The 23,584-nt window shown below is 48.6% G+C and overlaps 1 protein-coding gene across 1 annotated transcript; it reads left to right on the top strand.

Moving 5' to 3' along the window:
- The first annotated feature begins 664 nt into the window (after positions 1-664).
- Positions 665-22,795, top strand: LOC139381184 (histone acetyltransferase p300-like). Its single transcript, XM_071124607.1, has 29 exons — positions 665-939; positions 3,051-3,640; positions 4,692-4,865; positions 5,032-5,338; positions 5,513-5,626; positions 6,477-6,710; positions 7,064-7,169; positions 7,316-7,450; positions 8,469-8,586; positions 8,865-8,952; positions 9,167-9,244; positions 9,491-9,573; positions 9,809-10,012; positions 10,319-10,795; positions 11,079-11,502; positions 11,688-11,806; positions 11,934-12,173; positions 12,958-13,046; positions 13,610-13,690; positions 15,429-15,485; positions 15,612-15,689; positions 15,780-15,847; positions 15,977-16,127; positions 16,799-16,945; positions 17,067-17,346; positions 17,564-17,731; positions 17,917-18,078; positions 18,288-18,569; positions 19,078-22,795. Exons 1-29 carry the CDS (start codon positions 846-848, stop codon positions 22,243-22,245), a joined length of 8,316 nt encoding a protein of 2,771 aa, XP_070980708.1. The 5' UTR covers positions 665-845; the 3' UTR covers positions 22,246-22,795.
- Positions 22,796-23,584: the final 789 nt, after the last annotated feature.

Raw genomic sequence — 23,584 nt, 5'->3', positions numbered from 1 at the left:
CTCTGCATTTACTTACATTCTGAACGTTTCAGTAGGCTGCTGAACGTGGCCTGGTGGAGCCAGGGGCCCTAAGGAAGGAAAGAAGAGAGGTGACTGAAAAACCTCCGCATTATAAAGAATTATTCAAGAGTGTAGTTCTACTAGGTTATATGAAATAAATTGTTGCATGGTGCAACCATTGACATCCCGTTAATGTATTCAAATTCCCATGTCCATAATTTACCACCATGCATGCAGTTGCAATTCTGATTTAACCAGATACATTGTATCATATGTGTACTACATTGCAACATATAGGATACATGTATTGAAATACACACTTTTCAACCATTGCATTTTCCAGACCCTGGAGATAACAAGCTATTTATTCTATCCCCAATAAATTGCAGCTGCGCTGGATTTTTTCGCATCACCTCTTCGCCACAGCCGACAAGGGTTTGCTGCCGGACGTTTATGTTCATCTTATGCTAAGGGTGGCATAAATGACGGGTGTAATCATGGAAGATATATATTGGGACAATTTTCTCGCATCAGATGAAGCTATACGAGTTTAGAGGAGAGCCACTACGTGTGTCTCCCTCTCTCTCACACCGAGCCCCCTCCTCCTCCGCTGGCAATTTATAAAGAACAAAAAATTCGACTAGGGAGGGGGTTGATACGCCGAAGCTGAAATCGAGAGGCGAACCCAGGAAAGGAGTATATTGTACACGCGACTTTCCCCCCCTTCGTCCCCCAAAAGGAGGGGGAAAAGTCAGAATTGTGGAATCGAAAAGGAAAATAAGGTTCAAAAGACGTGAAAACGTCTTCCGTTGTGGATACCGTATATCTTTTTAATTCGAAAAAATATGGCCGAGAACGTTCTGGACTCTGGCCCGCCTTCAGCCAAGAGGCCTAAACTATCCTCTCCGGCACTGTCTGTCTCCGCAAGCGATGGAAACGGTAAATGTTGTTTTTATTTGGTTTGTTCGGGTATTATGTGTTTTTATTTGGTATTTTAAAATTTAAATGTGATTTTTATTCGAAATAGGAAGGGGCCGTAAGATTGCCCCACTGTTTTTGTCGTACTAGCTCTAGCTAGCGAGTGTATGTCGGACTTGACTAGCGATAGGCTAGTAATTTCAGCACTAAGATGAACGCTGGCTACTACTGTAGCTAGTTACGAATGCGGGGCTTAGATTGATAGCTACTTCGCTGCATGGGTAGTTGGCTACAGCGTATATTTGTCGTTGGTATTTAGGTAATAAATACAGGGAAATATAAATGGTATGTCAGGAACACGGTTAACATTTTAAATGATCCCCGATGTTGACAAGTACTTCTTCCTTTTAGGCGACACAGCTAACGTTAGCTTGCTAACTATTTTTAAGTAGCCAACGCGCTAGCTAGTGCTGAAGCTTACCGCTTGATCGGTGTGGCAAATGATGGTTGGAAAAACGTTTTATAATAAATTAGCAAACTAGCTAAGTGGCAATCCATGAAACACAAATGGTCCAACTCGCTCACCAGTAAATTGACTTGTCTAGCCAAGTAGCTAGCTACTTTGCTAACTAGTGAGCTATTTGTAGGTTGCTAACGAGCTATTTAGTCAGCTCGCTAGCTAACTTTCAAAGCGAGTTATGACAAAGCTAATCGACATACAATGCTAACGCGTTAACTCAAACGCACCAACGAACAGTAAAATTCAACACTGATGTGTGTATATACTTTTTCCAACAGAGTATTTCATAGTTATCATTAACTATATATATATGTGTGTGTGTGTGTGTGTGTGTGTGTGTATATATATATATATATATATATATATATATATATATATATATATATATATATATATATATATATATATATATCTCTCGTTAGCTAGTAAACTAATTGTTGAAGTTTCCTTCACCTGGTTACCTGGAAAAGTTACATGTTTCCAATTTAGTACGCTAGCTTAGTTTGATTGCTGGCTAACGTTAATTTCATAGTTAGATAACGTTAGCTACTGCAGCAGGCCCATCCATGTAGCTACCTAGCTAACCGAGTGATTGTTATGCTCAAATTGCCATTGTCAGTTTTTCTGAAGATGTGTGGGAGAGACTGGAGGATCCAGGCCAGCAACCTTATACAAAAAGGTGAACAATTACACGGTTAAGACAAAAAGCCATAGAACGTGGCCACATTATTTACCACTCTGATGTGTTAAAATGGCCTGCAGATGCTCGCTAGTAGTTATGTGAGAAGGCATGTTTGAAATGGGACTTGAAACTGTTCGTACATTTTGTCATTGCAGAGCTACGGCCTCCCATTGTCCATCTGATACGTGCTCAAGTCAGCCACTTGACACAAAATACTTTAAGGGTCCAAGTTACCCTAATAACCGAAAATAATCCAGTGCATGTACTGCACTTTTGAACCCCCCCCCCCCCCCCCCCCCCCATACTGTTCAGAGAATGCTGTGGCGGTCCAACATACCCAGAATTTTTTTTTATGTAGGCCTATATGTAACTTGTAAATTCTCTAGTTGTTATTTTGTGATGAGCAGACTCATCCCTGGGTTGTGTTCAATACTCTGGCACAGCTTTGCATAACGTTGCCCTCTTTTCTCTCATTTGTTGCCTACTGTTCAGTGACCCTGGTGATGGTCCAGAGGGTCTCTATTAACCTGGCTCGCTGTGTGGTGTTAATGCAGTGTTGTGCCCCGTGTGTGTAAACTTGTCTCTGCCAAGCTAAATCACGCTCGAGATCCGGCACAGACAATCTGTGGTCGGCCACTGTGTGTGGGGGTGGGGTTGTGTGTCTGCTTGGGCATCTGCCTTCATTTCGAAGCTTTGGTTTTCCTCATTATACAAATGTAGGTATCTGGCTATGCCACCTCATTTGATGCAACCATGTCTGAATGCAGTACAGTGGATTTGGTTTTGTTAATAATTTGTTATGCTAGCAATGTACCCTAGCACACCTCTCCTTCTCTTATCTTCTATTCCCCTCTTCTCTCACTCACAATCCCGTCTTGCTCGTTCTTCCTCATCTCTCCATATGCTCTCTTTCTCTCCCTCTCTGCACAGATTTCGGCTCGTTGTTTGACCTGGAGCATGACCTCCCGGATGAGCTTATCAACTCCTCAGAGTTGGGCCTGGTCAACGGCGGGGACCTCAGCCAACTGCACACCAGCCTGGGAGGTGGGTTGGGCCCAGGGGGAGGGGGTGGCCAGGACGCGGTGGCCAAGCACAAGCAGCTCTCCGAGCTTCTTCGATCAGGCGCTCCACACGCCTCCACCCAGCAGGGCGCAGTGGGCAGCACAGGCGGGGCCAGCATGGGCCACCTGGGAAACATGAAGATGTCCCCTGGGCCCCAGGGCATGGGCCAGCAGCAACACCTCTCACCTCAGCAGCAGGCCAGCATGATGCAGCAGCAGGTGGGGATGGTGGGCAGCATGAATCGGGGAATGATGGGGGCCCAGAAGGGCAACGGACAGCAGCAGCAATCCATGATGGGTGGGCAGGTGATGAACGGATCCCCCAGGATGGGCTTCTTGAACCAGGGGATTGGGGGGAACAGTAACCTGCTGGCTGAGACTCTGCAGCAGCAACAACAGCAGCAGGGGGCTGGTGGACAGGCTGGACTCAGAGTACAGCAACCTGGAGCAATGAACAAGGTATGTATGGACCCTTCAGACCACAGGAGAGAGATGCTTTTTTTAATTGACCTGTTCTTTATTTTACCAAGGAGGGGAGATTGGTGTCTTTTTTTCCCCCACATAAGCCCCCCTGACCAAGAAAGCTACAAGCAGTTATTTTTGCCCACACAACGTTACTATCCAACAGTTTATTCACACGAAAAGAGAGCAGGCTGAAAGAGCACATTTCAGTACTCCTATTAAGGATGTATTAATCATGGTTTAAAAACGTACAAATTGGAGTTGTAGCGATCAAAAGCTTGGGATGGTTAAAGGCTCTGTCGGGGAGCTGGAAAGACCACAGGAAAGAGCATGGCTGGGATATGGAGGTAGAAAGCCGGGGAGGAGGGAATTTATGCAAATTGATGAAAACGTTCACTTAACCTCAAGTTCTTGGAGAGGTGGAGATGCATGAGCACACACAACAGCGCTGCTTCTTCTGCTTGCTCTTTGGGGTTTTAGGCTCGGTGTCTGTAGAAGCACTTTGTGGTAACTGCTGGTGTGATATTTTACTACAAATTGGGAGCCACGTGGAAGCCTTTGATTAATATTTCACATCAGTGGTGGTCTTATTCCAACGTGTCAACATGAAATGTGGGGCAACTGGCATGGCGGAGTAGTAATTGGTCTGTCTGTTCTGAGCCATCATTAATGAGTTAATTGAACCCACCAGCGCTACCTGCCGCTAATTGATTAGAAATGAAGTACATTGTCTCTCTTTAGAAGTGGTTGATTTAATTGGTGTGTAAATGGAAGGGAAGTTGATTAGTGGTAAAAAAGCAGCAGGATTTAATAATCTCTCTGAAAGGCGATGGTGGTTCTTTTAGCGTAGATGCTCTTCACTGTAAAGTGGGTAATATCCCTGGGGTTGTGTTCATTTAACAGGGCTACTGTCTGAAACGAGACAAATGACTTGAACACTTACATTTTCATACACCTTGTTTGGAGCAGCATATAAAAGCTGTAGAAATAATGTCAATTTATTAAACTGTTTTTCTTCTCTCTCTCCACCCCCCCCAAATCTCCTCAGATGGGTATGATGGGTAACCCGGGCTCCTATGGAGGCCCCTATGGAGGGCAGCAGGCAGGCCTGGGGGGAGCAGGGTTGGGCCCTCCGCTCCAGAACAAAGGCTCCATGCCCAACAGCCTGGCCCAGTTCAGCATGGACAAGAAGAGCCAGCCCATGCAGGGCATGTCTGCCATGGTTAGGAAGTTGGCTAGCTAGTCTGTTATGTATTTCTTCTCACTTACCTGTCACAAAGCTTTCTTATGCAGGTGGTGCTACCGTTTGGGTACCAGTCAACTGCACTGACCAGCCCTTAACTGACTATCACAGTTCTCTTTTCTCTTCCTCCCCTCTCTATTCCCAGGCCTCCCAGCAGTCCGCTGCAGGTGTGGGCGGTGGAGCCGGAGGCACTGCAGGGATGGTCCCCAACGCCCAGGGAGGCCTAGGGCCCGCCGTGTCTGTAGCCGCAGCAGCCGGGGTGCCCCCTACGGCTGACCCTGAGAAGCGCAAGCTTATCCAGCAGCAACTAGTGCTCCTGCTACACGCACACAAGTGCCAGCGGCGGGAGCAAGCCAACGGGGAGGTGCGCCAGTGCAACCTGCCACACTGCCGCACCATGAAGAACGTCCTCAACCACATGACCCACTGCCAGGCCGGCAAGTCTTGCCAAGGTGAGCTGATGAAACACAGAAGAGAAAGACCTGCAAGATGGTTCCCTGTCACACCTTTACCTGAGATGTGTATGATATTCACCATTGTCTTGACGTACTCATCACATTAGCCTTTTCTCCCTCCCTCCCTTTTTATTTTCCTCTTTCTGCCCCACCCCCCTCTCTCTTCCCCAGTGGCTCACTGTGCTTCATCCAGACAGATCATCTCTCACTGGAAGAACTGTACACGGCACGACTGTCCGGTCTGCCTGCCACTCAAGAACGCTGGGGACAAGAGGAACCAGCAGTGTGAGTGTCTCTGCCCATCAAACGCTACCCCCCCCCCCAGCTGGCTCCTGTAATAGTAGTATGCGCTTGTAGTATTCTTTTTTATTTTTTTGAATTTTACCCCTTTTTCTCCCCAATTTCGTGGTATCCAATTGTTGTAGTAGTTACTATCTTGTCTCATTGCTACAACTCCCGTACTGGCTCGGGAGAGACGAAGGCTGAATGTCATGCGTCCTCCGATACACAACCCAACCAGCCGTACTGCTTCTTAACACAGCGCGCATCCAACCCGGAAGCCAGCCGCACCAATGTGTCGGAGGCTACACCCTGGCAACCTTGGCTAGCGCGCACTGCGCCCGGCCCGCCACAGGAGTCGCTGGTGCGCGATGAGACAAGGAGACCCCTACCGACCAATCCCTCCCTAACCCGGATGACGTTAGGCTAGTTGTGCGTCACCCCACGGACCTCCCGGTCGTGGCCGGTTACGACAGAGCCTGGGCGCGAACCCAGGGACTCTGATGGCACAGCTGGCGCTGCAGTACAGCACCCTTAACCACTGCGCCACCCGGGAGGCCTGCTTGTAGTATTCTTATTAGGTTTTAAAGAGCCATCAGGTCTCGACTCTTTTTAAAATAGTGTGTAAGTTTGTATACAAGTGGTCTTGTATACATAGATGCTATGAGATATTGTCTTATGATTGAACTCTGCCGTGGACTTCTGGATCTGTTGCCGTATAAATATGTTGTAAGTGACTATATTTGAAACTTCGACAGACCAGTTCCTTGTGTTCCTGACCTCTGTGTTCATAGCATGCGTCCTAGAGGACAGAAGTATTAACACCAATGGATCTGCCCCTCTACTGTCTCTACAGCTCTGCTAGGGGGTGCTGGTGTAGGTCTGGGTAGTTCCCTGGGCTCGGTGCCCGGAGGCCAGCCCAGCACCCCAAACCTCAACCCCCCCAGCCAGATTGACCCCAGCTCCATCGAGAGGGCCTATGCCGCCTTGGGCCTCACTTACCAGGGCCTGCAGAGCCAGCCCAACCAGGCTTCTCTGCCCTCACAGGGCCTGCAGAGCCAGCCGGGCTTGAGGCCGCTCAATCCCATGGGTAAGCTGTTTAGTTAGTCCAGTCTAATGTATGTATTTTTTTTTTTTTACTGGTTTAAATAATTGATGTACTACAGCAACAGTGTGCATGTCCCTCTTGGGGATTGAAGAATGTAACCAGTCAATATCCTCAGTAGTAAGGTTACTACCCCCCCCACTTTAATGGGAATTACTCCAGCACGCATACGTTTATCTCTGCACGTTTTGTTTGTCAACATTTGTCAAGTCATTTGCAAATAAAACACGTAGGGGAAGTTATTTCTATCATTGACTTGTAAGTAGTGTTTGTTGGTGGCTCTGAGAATAAAAATTAAAAAGTAATGTTGAATATTGACTGTGTTAATGTTCTGTCAGGGGGTAACCCGATGGGAGTGAATGGAGGTGTGGGTGTTTCACCCCAGAACCAGCAGGCCAGCCTGCTACAGGACACCATGCTACACCTCAACATGAACTCCCAGGGGTGAGTAGCAGACCTGCTTTCAAATATACTTTATAGAATAGTCCCTGAAGTGCAAACCCCACTGACCATACCTGACACTCCAGGCAGGTTGTGCTTTTTTGATAAAATACAGTGATGAATTTAACTTTGTTCTTTCTCTGTTCTAGTCTGATGAGTGATGCGGGCGGGGCGGGTAACATGGGATGCATGCCCACAGCGACGCCACCCTCTGCAGCGGGCATGAGGAAGAGCTGGCACGAGGACATCACCCAGGACCTGAGGAACCACTTGGTGCACAAACTGTAAGTGACTGAGCTGGAATGGAGGGACAATAGCCTCTGGATGAGGGCTTAACACTCTTATACGGCTAAAGAGTTACAGCCTGTAGTGGGGCGTGTGAGCCTATACCAGAACACACTACTCTTCTACATTTGCACACACTGTACATAGATTTTTCTTTTGTGTTATTGACTGTACGTTTGTTTGTAACTCTGGTTTTTGTCACACTGCTTTGCTTTATCTTGGCCAGGTCACAGTTGTAAATGAAAACTTGTCCTCGCATGGCCTACCTGGTGAAATAAAAATAAGTGGGGCGTGTGAGCCTATAGTGGGGCGTGTGAGCCTATAGTGGGGCGTGTGAGCCTATAGTGGGGCGTGTGAGCCTATGAGCCTATAGTGGGGCGTGTGAGCCTATAGTGGGGCGTGTGAGCCTATAGTGGGGCGTGTGAGCCTATAGTGGGGCGTGTGAGCCTAAAGGGTCTCTAATTTGTGGATAATGAAGACATCCTGCTAAATTTGGTTTAGCAGTGTCTTTCATTTGAATTTGGTTCAATTAGTTGTATACAAGCCAAAAACTAGCCCTCGTTTCAATGCAGCTAATGCGATCTCATGTCATAGATGGGTATCCTATAAGAACACGGAACATTGAATTGCTAGACAAATAGGAAATATGAAGAGAACTATTTGTGGTAAATGTACCAGCCCAGACACTGTAGAACAGGCCGCAGACAGTTTCACAGTAAACTCACATCCTCTGGGTTTTCATACAGCGCAGAACGACTATGACAGAACACACTGACCACATTCACCACATCTAAGCACATCTCCACTGTCTCCCAGCTCAGACACAGCTAGCTAGGTGTGATTGTCTGTTTTCAACACTTCCCTGCTGCATCTCCCCTAGCGTCCTCTTAAATCATTCTCTATTCTCATTCTCTTTGCACTGAAATGTGATTTGCGTCCTGCTCTCGTTCATATCCCCCCCACCCCAGTTTCCTTAGTCTCTTGTCTCTCTCTCTCTCTCTCTCTGTGTGTGTGTAGGGTACAAGCCATCTTCCCGACCCCAGACCCTGCTGCTCTGAAGGACAGGCGGATGGAGAACCTAGTGGCGTATGCTAGGAAGGTGGAGGGGGACATGTACGAGTCTGCCAACAGCAGGGTAAGCTGTTACACTGACTGAGTGAAGACTTTAACTGAGTTCCTGTTGAGAGGGGGGCAACCCTTAGACAATACAAATGTCTGTGGAATACAAATACACTTCAGAATTTCTCTAATTTTGTGTATTTTTCTGTTCCTAGTGTGTTAACTAATTTCCCCCTCTTTCCCTTACGCTGTTCCCCTTTCTCATCATTACCCCTCTTCTATCATCCTAACCTTCATTCATCTCGCTGTCTCCTTCACTCTATCATTTCTCCTTGTATGTCTCTCTCCTCCCAGGCGGAGTACTACCACCTGTTGGCTGAGAAGATCTATAAGATCCAGAAGGAGTTGGAGGAGAAGAGGCGGACGCGGCTCCAGAAACAGGGTATGTTGGTGGCCACCCCTACAGGGTTTAGGGCCCTGGGCCAGCTGGCATGGCCCCAGCTGGCATGCCCTCACTGCCTCTCACTGAGTGGACAGGATACACATGTAATATCACAAATGGATGTGCATACTGCATTCAGATTCTCAGACAGGACACACATACTCTTTAGAGTGCAACAGTGGCAATACATCTTTTCACCTCTTCACCCCTACAGATGGTCCCCTCCCTGACCACTCTCTGGTGCGGCCCGGTGGACCCAACCAGATGGTTAATAGGATGCAGAACCCTGCAGGTGAGTCCATGGGGACAGGAGGGGTTGCCAAACAGACATTATTGGGCTGTTTTTAGTGGTGTTATACCTTATCGTTTCACTTGAGAGGTTACTACATTTGGCTCATGTTGACAATATTTTATTCTGTAACTTTGTTAGTGTGCCTTGAGCTATCCTGGTTACTATGTCCAACGTTATGCAGCAGGTTTAGATGCATAAGCACCTAAATATGTTTTCTTTGTTCATCCTCATGCTTGTTTTCTTCAGGTATGAACCAGTTCAACCAGATGGGGATGCAGTCTATGGGTCAGAGGTTGACCCCTCCTCTACCCCTCACACCCATCAACCAGGTCAGTACTCTTTAAAAAAAAAAATATATGCACTTAATGGCCGTTGTTTTGAGAAGGGCGAATTATACCCAAATACAAAAGTTTGTGTTCAATTGATCTTATTTTGACGCAAGAGGAACCGTATCATGTCATAGCACTAACGTATACATTGATTAAACACATGGAGTAGTCCCTAGTATCAGTGTCTGAATGGACTGAGCTCTGTTCTAAACCAATGTCTGTGTCCCCTTTTTAGATGGGCATGGGGAACCCCAGGATGAGCCAGCCCAACGTGGGCCAGAACCAGTACCTGCCCCAGGGACAGTTCCCAGGCTCCGGTCCAGGCCTCGGCACTGGTCTGCCTGGCATGGCACAGCCTGGCATGAACCAGCAAGGCAACCAGGGAGGCATGGCACAGCCTAGTATGAACCAGCAAGGCAACCAGGGAGGCATGGTACAGGTGAGAGGGTGGGCAAAAGTGGAACTATATGGTCTGTCGCTGCCCTCAATTATGTAGATCCCGGAAACGGAAGGACAGATTGGGTTCTGCTGTTGGTTTTAATTGTGAACCATAGTACCAAACTAACTAAACACAATCGCTAAGACATTCCCACACATCTGTACATGCACAAGTGAAACCCTCCTTCCTACACTAGCGTTTCCTCATGTAGGTTCACTGGAGGGATGCCCCCGTCATACATAATGTATGTTAACGTCTGAATAATGTATGAACTGTTCATGCTAAATACCTCATCTCTCCTTACAGACTCAGATACCCATTCCTTCCCCTCTCCCCGTCAACAGCCCTCTAGCTGGGCCCGGCTCGGTCGGTGGGGGTAGTGGCGTCCCCTCGGTGGGGCCCATGGGTCCCCAGAGTGTGGGTGGAGGCCCCTTGTCCAACCTGCCCCTGTCCAACAACCCCCAGCAGCCCAACTCCATCCCCCACCTCGCGGCCATGCGCCAGAGCTCGCCCTCCCCCGCCCGCAGTCTTACCCCCACACCCCACCAAACGCCACCCAGGCTAGCGGGCTCACAGACCCCCCAGCCCCACACCCCCAACCCGTCTCAGCTGGCCCCCCCAGGCCCTCAGCAGCAGCTAGGGCCCGGCAGCCAGGGGCCAGGCTCCAACAAGCCCATGCAGCAGGGGATGGGGGCGGGGTCTACCACCCCATCGCACCCTGGTCACCCCTCCACAACCCCCAACCCACATGGAGGCCAGCTCCCTCGCACGCCTCGCACTCCGGTGAGATTGACTTAATAGATCATGTAGAAAAGTACAGCCACATCTCCAACATGTGGTATGAATAGTACATTGATTCAGTACCAGTTTTACAAAAGTAATCTCAACATTGACATACAGCTGCAAAATGGAACAGTTAACAGCCAATGTACTAATGATTTGTTTTGGAACTTCCTCTCACCCACCTTACTGCACTCAGTTGCCTGTCAATTTCCTCACCTTCACTAACTCCCATGGGGGTTGTTGCATTCTCTTGTTATATCAATTATTTTCTAACCCCCCCCAGATGTCCCAGAAGGGGGGCTTCCAGCCCCAGGACGGTCAGGCTCTGACCCCAGCGTCGGTCAGCAGTGTGGACACAGCCTCCCAGCAGGCCTCCCATTCGGATGCCTCGGCCTCCGTGGACCCCAAGACGGAGGTCAAGCAACAGCAGCAGGATGAGGAGGATGACGGGGAGGAAGGCTGCTCCAAGGGGGGGAAGTTATCCAACGTCAAGATGGAGAACAAACCCATCAAAATGGAGGGGGTGAAGAAAGAGGAGTGTGGGGGCAAAGGTGTTCCCATGGAAACGTCATCATTGGTGGGGGTAAAGAGTGAAGACAGGGTGAAGACTGAAGACCGGAAGCCGGAGGTGAAGAAGGAGCCAAAAGAGGAAGAGAAGGGATCCGAGTCCCCTGGTACACCATCTGGTGCCCAGAACAAGAGGAAGAGTAAGGACTGTGTTTTGTGATGGCATATGTACTGAGTTGTTTCTATAACCACACAGAGTATGTTCCTGCTTCTAAAAATGTATGCCGTTATCCGTTTCTGAATCCGACTTGAACCCTAACCTGTCTCTCTACCCCTTTCCTTCCCCCTCTACTCTTTTCACCTCTTCTCCTTCTACCTCTCTCAGTCTTTAAGCCAGAGGAGCTGCGCCAGGCCCTCATACCCACCCTGGAATCTCTATACAGACAGGACCCAGAGTCTCTGCCCTTCAGACAGCCTGTCGACCCTCACCTACTGGGCATACCTGTATGTACTGCATATTCGCACGGTTTCAGTTAATGCTCTACCAAAAACGTGCTTTTTACATGTGAAGCTAGCCAAACCAATTTCCCATCTGTGGAATAATAAAGGAACCTAAACTCTCCCTCCCCAGGACTACTTTGACATAGTGAAGACCCCCATGGACCTGTCCACTATAAAGCGGAAGCTTGACACGGGTCAGTACCAGGAACCCTGGCAGTATGTGGACGACATCTGGGTCATGTTAAACAATGCCTGGCTATACAACCGCAAGACGTCCCGCGTCTACAAGTACTGCTCCAAGCTGGCTGAGGTGTTCGAGGCCGAGATCGACCCCGTCATGGTCAACCTGGGCTACTGCTGTGGCCGGAAGGTGAAATGGGAGTGTGATGCGGGGGGGTTATGTGTTTGTGGTTGGTTACTAGGGTGTGTGACGTACAGTGTCAGGCTAGATGTGGCTATTACGTCGTTAGTTTCACATCCCATTCTGTGCATGGAGACGAGGCTTGGCTAATTTCAGCGTTGGCATAACACACCGCCATATTAACTTTCAACACTTTTTCAAATTTTGAGCATAACCTTGCAGCTATTTCTGACTTTGCTCTTGAATGGGCTAAGCAAAGTGGTCAACAGGGATGACTTGAGCGTCTCCGTTCTTGAAAACAAGGTGTGGCGGTCGGGGCTCAGCCCCATACAGCTGTTGTCTTGTACTGTGACAGTGAGCCTGAAGGTCCATGTGAGCCAGGACTGACCCATTCCTCTGGCTTACCCAAATGACCCATGATGACGCCAAAACATTGTTCTATTGCTTTGGGCAGAGGCTGTATATAGTCTGTCCTCTTGAGTCTAATGGTGCTCATGATCATGTTTCCCTGGTCGCATGGTCTGGTAAAACTCCTGGCAATGTGTAACAAAAAGCAGATTTGTAATTAGCCATCTCTTTTCATTCTCCTTGCTCCAGTCTTTTTGTTACTACTTACATTTGTAAAATGGGTAGCTCTTTTTTTTTTTTACCTGTACTGAAAAGCTCTGTACAAATATTATATTCCTCCTGGTATTGAAGGGCCAAACTATTTTTAAAATGTAGTTTGAGTTTAAGTAAGTGTTAATTTATCGTCTCTTTCTCTTTCCTGTCTTCCCTTCTTCTCCTCCCTCAGTTGGAGTTTTCTCCCCAGACGTTGTGCTGCTATGGGAAGCAGCTGTGCACTATACCCCGGGACGCTGCCTACTTCAGCTACCAGAACAGGTATGGAGAGGGGGGGAGGAATCTGAGTGACACACACGGTGATCAATAGAAAAGTTGACTTGTGTTTCTATGGAAATAAATGGTTTGCCACTTCATTTTCATATCTGTTCAGTGTCTGCATTGTCCCATGTTTCCCCTCCTTCCCCCTCCAGTTGATTCTGTCGCTGCTGTGGTGGTTTTGCTCATCTTCTCATGTCCAAATGCTAATCTGTGCTTTGCCTCGGCCTTCTGCTCTGTTGTCTTGTCCTCCCTCTCCTCACCATCCAACCCTTTCGGTCCTCTCCCCCTGTCGTCAATGCCTGTGACATCTGCATTGGCTTGCTTTTGTCTGATCCAATCATGCGCCTCCAAACCCCTCCCTCCCCTTCAATCCTGAATCATGATTGGCTGTTCTGACGACGACCCCTGCCCCGCCCACTCTGCGCTCCTCCTGCGTGCTTGCTCCCGCCCTGTCCTGCCATGCCTTGCCCTGATTGGTGGCTGCCTCCCCGTGCCTTCTCTGTGATTGGCTGTGCTGTTGGGGAACGGTGTAGTTCACCAAAATTTGGGCTTCTTGCTGACAGGTACCACTTCTGTGAGAAGTGCTTCAACGAAATCCAGGGGGACAACGTGTCCCTAGGAGACGACCCCTCCCAGCCTCCGACGTGAGTAGAACGTTACCCTCTAGCCTTCCCTCAACTTGTCTTTTAGTTTTAACGTAAATTTGATTTTATATTTAGGCTTTTATTATTTGACTCCTCATATGCCAAGCTTCTCCCTCATATCTGCTTAAAGTACCTCCATTTGCTGTTATTGGTAATATTTTGTGAATGTCTCCCTTCCATTTCTATGTTTTCTGTGGTATTCTGTCTTCTGCAGTAGGTGATTGGTTTTATTGCACATCTGTACTGCTGCTGTTAGTGTTTGTCTCACCTCAGACGGGTCTTCCTCTATAGCCCTACATCTGTTTTGCAGCATCTCTTTTTAGTAAATCACGATTGGGATGAAAACACGGCGTATTATATCTGGATATCTGGCAGGTTTCATGAGTCTTATACTTTCTATATGAAATGTTTGACGAGGGCACAGCCAGAGAATCAAATGCTCCCACCTTGTGGTGATTTTAGAATTTGATGTATTTATTTAACGGTTGGGGGAGGGGGGCCGAGGGAGAGGGTTGGGGAAATCCTGTAAAGGTTAGACCAGTGGTTTTCATCCGGTGTGCTTTGGCACAGTGGTGTTCCTTGAGGAGTGCTCATTTGTGCCGTGAACCCTTTCTTAATTAATAAAAATAATAATAATTGCACTCATTTGTAAACGTGACCTGTTGAATTCACATGGAATTTAGACTTGGGAGCACCAGTCTATCTCAGATAAATATATTGAATAGCACTTTGTTACATCTGTATTGTCGTTTCAAGTCTGGTGTGCTCAGGCTGTTACATTTGTATCATTTGAGGGGCACTCATCACGAGCAAAGTCGTTTGACTTTGCCAGTGAGAACCATTTAGCCCAGGCACTTTACAGCGAAGTTACACAAGCATGGCTTTGTGTTCGTGGTTTACCTTTACAATGCAGAAAAACACTTGCCTCTAGCTCAAACGTTCAAAACTAAATAATATATATAAAAATAAGGTTTCTTTTATCATGAGCTGTGGCAATAGTTAAACAAAAAATAGAAATGCAACGCATAGTGTTGGTTTCATGAGCTGAAATAAAAGCTCCCCAGAAATGTTCCATACACACAATGTTCTCTCATTGTGCACAAATGTGTTTACATCCCTGTTAATGAGCATTTCTCCTTTGCCAAGATAATCCATCCACCTGACAGGTGTGGCATATCAAGAAGCTGATTAAACAGCATAATTATTACACAGGTGCACTTTGCTGGAGACAAGAAGGCCACTCTAAAATGTGCCAGATAATTGAATGTTAATATCTGTACTATAAGCTGCCTCCAACATCGTTTCAGAGAATTTGCGAGCAGCAGTTTGCTGATGGTGGGGTTATGGTATGGGCAGGCGTAATCTACGCATAACGAACACAATTGCATTTTATCGATTGGGAATTTGAATGCGCAAAAATACCATGATGAGATTCTGAGGCCCTTTTTTTTAATGTGATTTAAATATTTAAAAAATAATGGTGTCTTTCACCAACAGATGCATATCTGTATTCCCAGTCATGTGAAATCAATAGATTAGGACCTAATGAATTTATTTCAATTGACTGATTTCCTCATGAACTGTTACTCAGTAAAATCTTTCAGAGAAGGTTGGGAACCACCTAGGCTATGGTTCATCCATCTTACCTTTTTCATTAAAAAAAACTTGAGGCTTTTGACTGGGTGTGGCCTGGTTGCGGACGTTGACTGGGGGTGGCATTTCTTCTTTCTCACTTCAGTTCCATCGGTAAAGATCAGTTTGAGAAGAAGAAGAATGACACATTGGACCCTGAATTGTAAGTCCACCATTAGAAGTAAATATCTTGTTGAGTAATTGCATTCATGTTGTGATTGCATTGTGAGCGCAATGTAGTTGTGCAGTTGTAAGTAGTCGCAGTGATTGATTTGGTTCCTCTCTGCAGGCTTGTGGAATGTATGGACTGTGGACGTAAGATGCACCAGATCTGTGTCCTGCACAATGACACGATCTGGCCGTTAGGGTAAGTCTGTGTGTGCCCTGTAACCTAGGAAAGATGAGGCAGTTTGTGTTTAAGAGTCTGGTTTCTCTAATGAACTTTTTCTCCTACCAGTTTTAATTGTGATGGCTGCTTAAAGAAGTTGAATAAGACGCGTAGAGAGAACAAGTATGCCGCCAAAAGTAAGTACCAATGTCTTTATCAAAAAATCATCTAAATATCACTTACCCGTGTCCATTTTGATGTAGTTCATCCCTCTTTACCTAGCTTACTTGTAACTAAACTAAGCTCATCTCCCTCCCTCTCTCCAGGGTTGCCCCACACTAAGCTGGGCTGTTATTTGGAGACGAGGGTGAATGACTTCCTGAAACGTCAGAGCCACCCTGAGTCGGGTGACGTCACCATCCGAGTCGTCCACGTCTCTGACAAGGTGGTGGAGGTCAAACCAGGCATGAAGTCCAGGTAAGGGACAGGCACCATGGTGGGGGGGTGTGTGTTACCTTGAAGAAATGGAACAGGAGAAAGGGATAATGGTAGTGGTGGAACAAGTGAGGTTAATGTAGTAATTTGCTGAAGCCAAAATCAACCCATAGCCACTACCCCCTAGGCACTTTTGTACATCTGAGAGGATTGGATAACTCAAATTCTGAGAGAAGTGTTTTCCCCCCCAGAATTGTTAGATGGAGAAACAGTAACTCTCTGAATGGTGAAGTTCTGAAGATATTGGTATGCAGGGTTGGGGAGTAACTGATTTACATGTCATCTGATTACAAAAAAGTGAACTGTAATCAGTTAAAAGCAACAATATTGCAGTTATATTAGACACTTTTGAATTCAGAAAGGATGTTTGAGAACAAATGCACATTGACATCTTCCTGTTTTCACAATGATATTGAATTCAACATTGAAGGCGTACATTTTAAGTTTGTTCCACCTGAGAGTCTGATCACAAGTCGGCGATCCTTTTTCCCTTCTAATGCATCTTAAGGGGACAGTAATCTAAAAGTAACGAAGTAATCAGGTTACGTTACTGATGACCGTAACTAGTTACTAACGGATTACATTTAGAAAGTAACCTACCTAACCCTGTTGGGATGCATGCATCAGTTGTCTCACTCTTGTCGTGTCTCCAGGTTTGTGGACACTGGGGAGATGTGTGAGTCGTTCCCATATAGAACAAAAGCCCTGTTTGCCTTTGAGGACATCGATGGCGCTGACGTCTGCTTCTTCGGCATGCATGTACAGGAGTATGGCTCGGACTGCCCTCCTCCCAATCAGAGGTAATGGTTCTGTTAAGGGTCCATTTTATCTTAACTCAGTTGGGAGCAGTTATATGTACATGCATCAAAGGACTTGACCTCATCTTTAATCTTTCTCTCTCTGCCTACTTGTCTACCCCAGACGAGTGTACATCTCGTACCTGGACAGTGTTCACTTCTTCCAGCCTCGTTCTCTGAGGACGGGCGTCTACCATGAGATTCTCATTGGCTACCTGGAGTATGTCAAGAAGCTGGGGTACACAACTGGTCACATCTGGGCGTGCCCACCTAGTGAAGGGGACGACTACATTTTCCACTGTCACCCTATGGACCAGAAGATCCCCAAGCCCAAGAGGCTACAGGAGTGGTATAGGAAGATGCTGGACAAGGCTGTGGCGGAGCGCATAGTGCACGACTTCAAGGTAAGAGTCTTGAGGAAGGCTTGAGGGTTCCATGCAGGGACAGAGTTCGAATTTTAAATGGCTCCATCCACAAGTGGAGGGGTTGAGCGCACAAGGACAGAGTCATGGATTGGCTTCTGAGAAGGAGCACAATTTTTATCACTGCTCATGTTTTGGTGTTATGCATTTGTTACATAAAGCAGGACGAGTGGAGGTTTAAACTCTCTCCCTCTCTCAGGACATCTTCAAGCAGGCCACGGAGGACCGTCTGACCAGTGCCAAGGAGCTGCCGTACTTTGAGGGGGACTTCTGGCCCAACGTGCTAGAGGAGAGCATCAAGGAGCTGGAGCAGGAGGAGGAGGAGAGGAAGAGAGAGGAAAACAGTACTTCCAACGAGAGCGTAGATGTAAGTGGGATAGGTATTTACTACAAGGTACATTGCTGTGTGTTCTTATGGGTCTTTTGATCTCTTTCAATGTGATTCAATTTGAACTTTTAAATACAAAATGTTAAATTGATGCTTGTATGAACTGCATTTCTACATTTGATCTAAATCAAAAAGGGTTACTACTGTGTGTAATTCACCTCCAGGCCACGAAGGGCGACAGCAAGAACGCCAAGAAAAAGAACAGCAAGAAGACTTCTAAGAATAAGAGCAGTATGAGCCGAGCCAATAAGAAGAAGCCAGGCTTGCCCAACGTGTCCAATGACCTCTCTCAGAAACTCTACGCCAGCATGGAGAAGCACAAAGAGGTAGGAGGAAGAGACCATTGAATGTGTTTAATATATTTCTGAACATAAGTTACAAACATTAGGTAGTAAATCAGGCTCCCTTGGAGTAAATTGGTGAGAATCAGATTTTAGGACTGGCTGAACGAGTCACTTTCGCAAACCCAAAACTACTTTCCACTAAGACAGTATCTTCTCACTCTTCTCTGTGTTAACCCTTCTCTCCTTGCCAGGTATTCTTTGTGATCCGTCTGATAGCAGCACCCATGTCCAACACGCTGGGCCCCATTACGGACCCCGACGGCCTGATGGCCTGCGACCTGATGGATGGGCGCGACGCCTTCCTCACCCTGGCCCGGGACAAACACTTGGAGTTCAGCTCGCTGCGCAGGTCCAAGTGGAGCTCCATGTGCATGCTGGTGGAGCTCCACAACCAGAGCCAGGACCGCTTCGTCTACACCTGCAATGAGTGCAAGGGCCATGTGGAGACACGCTACCACTGCACCGTCTGCGAGGTGAGGGGCTGGTGGAGGGTTAGAAGGGGAGGAGGAAAGAAGAGGGGATGGGTAAAGCTGGGACGATGCCTTCCTCTTTTTTTTTATTTTTTATTTCCTAATACAAATTCGATGCCGTGTCCCTGTTTCACTGCCTCTCCCATGTGCACACTAATTAGTTGGAGAGATAAGCGCAAGCATTTACACATTGCAATTGTGGAAAAAAGCACTGTTTTTAAAGCAACTACCATTATCAAAGAGAGGAGAGTAAGTTTTCAGGGTATAACATTTTATTTCAACTCCAATATTGAGCAAATGGCACCAGCACTTTACATATGATTGTGAAGCCTAATGTGGTTGAGATGATGCACCTGCGGAGAGTTGCACGCTATTCATATAGAATACATCAAGTAGCCTAGTGCTGCAGGACATTAAAACTAGAATCCTTAGTTGCTACATACATTTTTGAAATTGATGAATAATGTGTGGAGTAGTAACCAACACATGCTTTCTCCCCTCTCTGTCCCAGGACTATGACCTGTGCATCACCTGCTACAATACTAAGGGCCACATCCACAAGATGGAGAAGCTGGGTCTGGGCCTGGACGACGAGAGCAACAACGCAGCCTCCTCGTCCATTGCCAACCCCGGGGACTCGCGGCGCCTCAGCATCCAGCGCTGCATCCAGTCTCTGGTCCACGCCTGCCAGTGTCGCAATGCCAACTGCAGCCTGCCGTCCTGCCAGAAGATGAAGCGCGTGGTGCAGCACACCAAAGGTTGCAAGCGCAAGACCAACGGCGGCTGCCCCATCTGCAAGCAGCTCATCGCTCTCTGCTGCTACCATGCCAAGCACTGCCAGGAGAACAAGTGTCCCGTACCGTTCTGTCTGAACATCAAGCACAAGCTGAGGCAGCAGCAGCTCCAGCATCGGCTACAGCAGGCCCAGATGCTGCGGAGGAGGATGGCCAGCATGCAGAGGGTGGGTCAGCCACCTCCGGGACCGGGGGGAAACGGTGGACTACCTTCTCCGGGAAACAACGGCACCACAGGGCCCAGCACCCCCATGTCTGTGGGCACGCAGCCCCCCACGCCTCAGACCCCCACCCAAGGGAACATGCCCCAGCAGGGGATGGGCCAGGGCCCCCCAGGTCAGCAGCAGGGCAGCATGCCCCAGCAGCACCACATGCAGCACCAGTTCCAGCAGCAGATGCAGCTGCAGCAGCAGGGGGGAGGGGGAATGATTAACTCTCCTCAGCAGCAACAGATGGTCCAACAACAGCTCCAACAGCAGCAACAGGGCCAGTCTCCAAATGTCCAGCAGATGCAGCACCCAGGAGGTCTGCCCCCCTACATCCCCAGACCTCCAGGAGCCTCGCCCCTCCACCAGTCCCTGGGTAAACCTGGTCCAGCCACCCCTCCACAGCAGCAGACGAACCCTAGCCAGGGTTCAATGCCCCAGGGGCAGCAGCAGCAGCAGCAGGGGCCTCCTCCGGCAGCGGTGGAGATAGCGTTGAAGATCCAGCGTGTGGCAGAGACCCAGCGTCAGATGGCCCAGGCCCAGATCCTCCAGAGGCAGCAGGCGGCCCAGGGTGGAGGCATGATCCCCCCTCACCACCCCCAGGCCCAGATGCAGAGCATGGCCCACCCAGGAGCAGGCATGGTAGGGCCCCAGGGCCAGGGTCTGGCAGGCAGGACCCTGATGGAGCAGCAGGGGATGGTGGTGGGGCCAGGAGGCATGCAGCAGCAGTCCCAGATCCCCCCTCAGGTTCAGCTCCAGCAGCAGGCCCGACTTCAGAACCCCAACCAACAGCAGTGGGGAGGCCCTGGTGGGATGACTCCCCAGCAGAGGCAAGGCATGATGGGACAGATGGGTCACCTGACACTGCAGCAACAGCAGCAGCTTGCCCAGCAACAGCAGCAGCGGCAGCTTGCCCAGCAACAACAACAACAACAGCAGCAGCAGCAGCAGCAGCAGCAACAACAGCAGCAAGGTCAACCCCAGCAGCAGCAACAACAACAGCAGGCAGGGCAAGGGGGGTTAATGGGGTTGATGGGAGTTCAAGGTGGCGTGGCTGGGGCGGCGGCGGCTATGGTGGGGACAGGGAACCTCCCCCAGGCAGCTCTACAGGACCTCCTGCGTACCCTCCGCTCTCCCAGCTCCCCCGGCCAGCAGCAACAGGTCCTCAACATCCTCCGCTCCAACCCCCTCCTTATGGCTGCCTTCATCAAGCAGCGAGCCGCCCGATACCAGGGAGGTCCAGGGGTGCCTGGGGCACTGGGAGGAGGCCCAGGAGGGGGGCCTGGAGGTGTGCGGTTCCAGGGGGCCCCTGGTGGGGTAGGAGTTGGGCCTGGTGGTAGCCAGGTTGTTATTGATGGTCAGCAGGTCAACGTAAATCCTGGAGCGGCCCAGGCAGGTATGAACATGGGCCAGGGAGGAGGAAATATACCCACTATGGCTCAGCTACAGCAGTTGCAGCAACAGCAACAACAGCAGCAGCAGCAACAGCAGCAGCAGCAGCAACAGCAGCAGCAGCAACAGCAGCAGCAGCAACAGCAGCAGCAGCAGCAGCAGCAGCAGCAACAGCAGCAGCAGCAGCAGCAGCAGCAACAGCAGCAGCAGCAGCAGCAGCAGCAACAACAACAACAACAACAGCTGCAGCGCCCCCTCTTGCCTGGGAGTTTGCAGCAACAGCAGCAAATGGCAGCGCAACAACCGCAGCAACAACAAGGCGGTATGCCGGGCCAAGGCACCCCAATGTCCAACATGACTCCCCAGTTCAGAGAGATTCTGATGCGAAGGCACCTGCAGCAGCAACAACAGATGAGTAACAATGGTCAGTTCCAGCAGCCCCCCCAACAGCAGGGTCAGGGACAGCAGGGCTTCATGCAGCAGGGCCAGCCTGGTCAACCTGGCCAGACCCAGTCTGGGGGAGGAGGGCTGCAGCAGGGGGGGGGGCAGGGGCCCCAACCGGGTCCCGGGCAGGGCCAGGGCTACCCTGGAACCATGTCCCAGCAGGTAGCCACAGCCCTACAACAGAGGCTGCAGCACCAGATGCAGATGCAGCAACAGGATGGTGCGGGGCCTGGGCAGCTCCAACAGGGGCAGCAGGGTCCCCAACAAGGCCAAGGTGGTCCCCCCCAGCCCCAGTCCTCCCATGCCATTCTCCAGCAGGCCCTCCACCAGAGACTCCTCCAGCAGCAGCACCTAGGAGGGGGCTCGCCTGCCCAGCACGGCAGTCCTATGAGCCCCCAGCAGCAGATGGCCCAGTCCCCACACCCCCACCTCCAGGGCCAGGCTCTGGGCGGTCAATCTCTCAGTAACCAGGTGCGTTCTCCTCAGCCTTCCCCTCGGCCACAGTCCCAGCCGCCCCACTCCAGCCCCTCGCCACGCATGCAGCCCCAGCCCTCCCCTCACCGCATCTCCCCCCAGACCCAGACAGGCTCCCCACACCCAGGTCACCTCTCCCAGCACCACCCTGGCATGGTGGCCTCCCAAAACCCACAACAACAATTGTCACAGCAACAACAACAGACTAACTCTGGGGACCCGGGTACATTTGGTTCGGACCCAAGTGCTATGATGTCCCAGATAAGTGGGATGGGGGGTTTGCATGGCCCAGGGCAATCGGACATGTTGGGTAATAACAACCAGGACCTGGGGACGAACATTAACCACAGCAGTTTAGACATTATGTAACCTACTACTACGTCTGTCTCAGTGGTCTGAAGAACTGCCTTCATGGGTCTTGCTGGGATTGAATGGAAGGGGGATGGCAGTTTTAAAAGGTATTTTTATTTAATATTTTTCTGATGTATAAATGAAAAGAACTTAACTTCCTATGGGAGATGCAACATTTTAAATCTACAAGTCAATAAATGAATAAATTAAACGAATGGTAAGTTATTGCTGTTTATGTTTTTTATATATATAACATTTTTGCCAATTGTGTGTATGGAGTTTCTGGATGTGCGAGTTCTTCCTTAGTATATGACAAGTAATATTTTTGGGGACTGAATTTTTTTTGCTTTTTTTTTTTTTTTTTTTACACGTATTTTTAAGATTTTAAATGTGGTGGAAAATTGCAGTGAGCTAATACAATGGACCTTTTTATCGTTCTGTTTTCCTTCATAAAACCAGTCATGATTGTATCTGTTTTGCAGATTTTTTTTATTATATATAAATATATTATAATGATCAATATTTTTGCTGTATCTACAAACAAACATCACAACATATCTTCCTGCCTTTTTTGGGGGGGGGGGGGGGGGGAGTACTTTTTTTTCCGGTAAATGTACCTTGCGACTGCTACATTTCACAGAATATATTTTTGAAAAGGACTGTCCAAAAACCAAGAGGATTGAGAAAGGTGAGTTTAAAAAAAAAACACTTTATTTATTTATTTTATGACTTTTTTTCTGGTTTTGTAATCCAAGTTAAACTTACAGTGTTGTGGGGAGGGTGTTGAACACTGGCTGATCTCCCTCTTGGACTGACTGTCTCAGGTCAGAAGCTTCCAGTTTTGACGCCCAGATCTTCTACGTGAGCACATCTTTCCCCGTGTCTCCCAATTTTATTTTATTTTTCTCTCCCATGAATGTGCACTCCCCTTTTACCCCCACACTTACTACAGAATGATGGATGGACTTACTGAGGATGTTGCCTGTTGCCAGCTGATTCGGATAGGTTGATGGCTGTGTGCGTGTGTACATGCATACCCTCATGAAATGAAACGCAGAGGAACAGGGATATGGGGAATGTGTAGCGGGGTTTTCTAGCTATAAACTCGCCTCTTTAAAAAAAAATAATAATCTTGTCAACAATGCTGCCCTTTCCCACCTCTCCTAGTCACATCCCCCTTGTTGTCTTTTGCCCTGCACCATTGGGTGTAATCTAATATTACTGTACAAAGAACTGGACTTTAATGAAATGCTGTTTTTGTATAAAATGAACAGCATAAAGTTGGTGTACAGACTTTAACCTAGGATGAGCAGAGAGACTCAATTAGATATTCTCCATTTGATTTCCTAGCAACTCG

Source organism: Oncorhynchus clarkii, chromosome 23, assembly GCF_045791955.1.
Source record: "Oncorhynchus clarkii lewisi isolate Uvic-CL-2024 chromosome 23, UVic_Ocla_1.0, whole genome shotgun sequence".
Classification (NCBI taxonomy): Eukaryota; Metazoa; Chordata; class Actinopteri; order Salmoniformes; family Salmonidae; genus Oncorhynchus; species Oncorhynchus clarkii.
Note: the sequence above shows the minus strand (reverse complement) of the source record. Positions and strands in the feature narration are given on the sequence as shown.

What these genes read in the sequence shown, in the direction of transcription:
- LOC139381184 (XM_071124607.1), top strand. Translation starts at nt 846, where the DNA reads ATGGCCGAGAACGTTCTGGACTCTGGCCCGCCTTCAGCCAAGAGGCCT. An exon ending in GACACGATCTGGCCGTTAGG is followed by an intron (nt 15,690 to 15,779) that starts GTAAGTCTGTGT and finishes TTCTCCTACCAG; the next exon opens with TTTTAATTGTGATGGCTGCT. An exon ending in TGCCCTCCTCCCAATCAGAG is followed by an intron (nt 16,946 to 17,066) that starts GTAATGGTTCTG and finishes TGTCTACCCCAG; the next exon opens with ACGAGTGTACATCTCGTACC.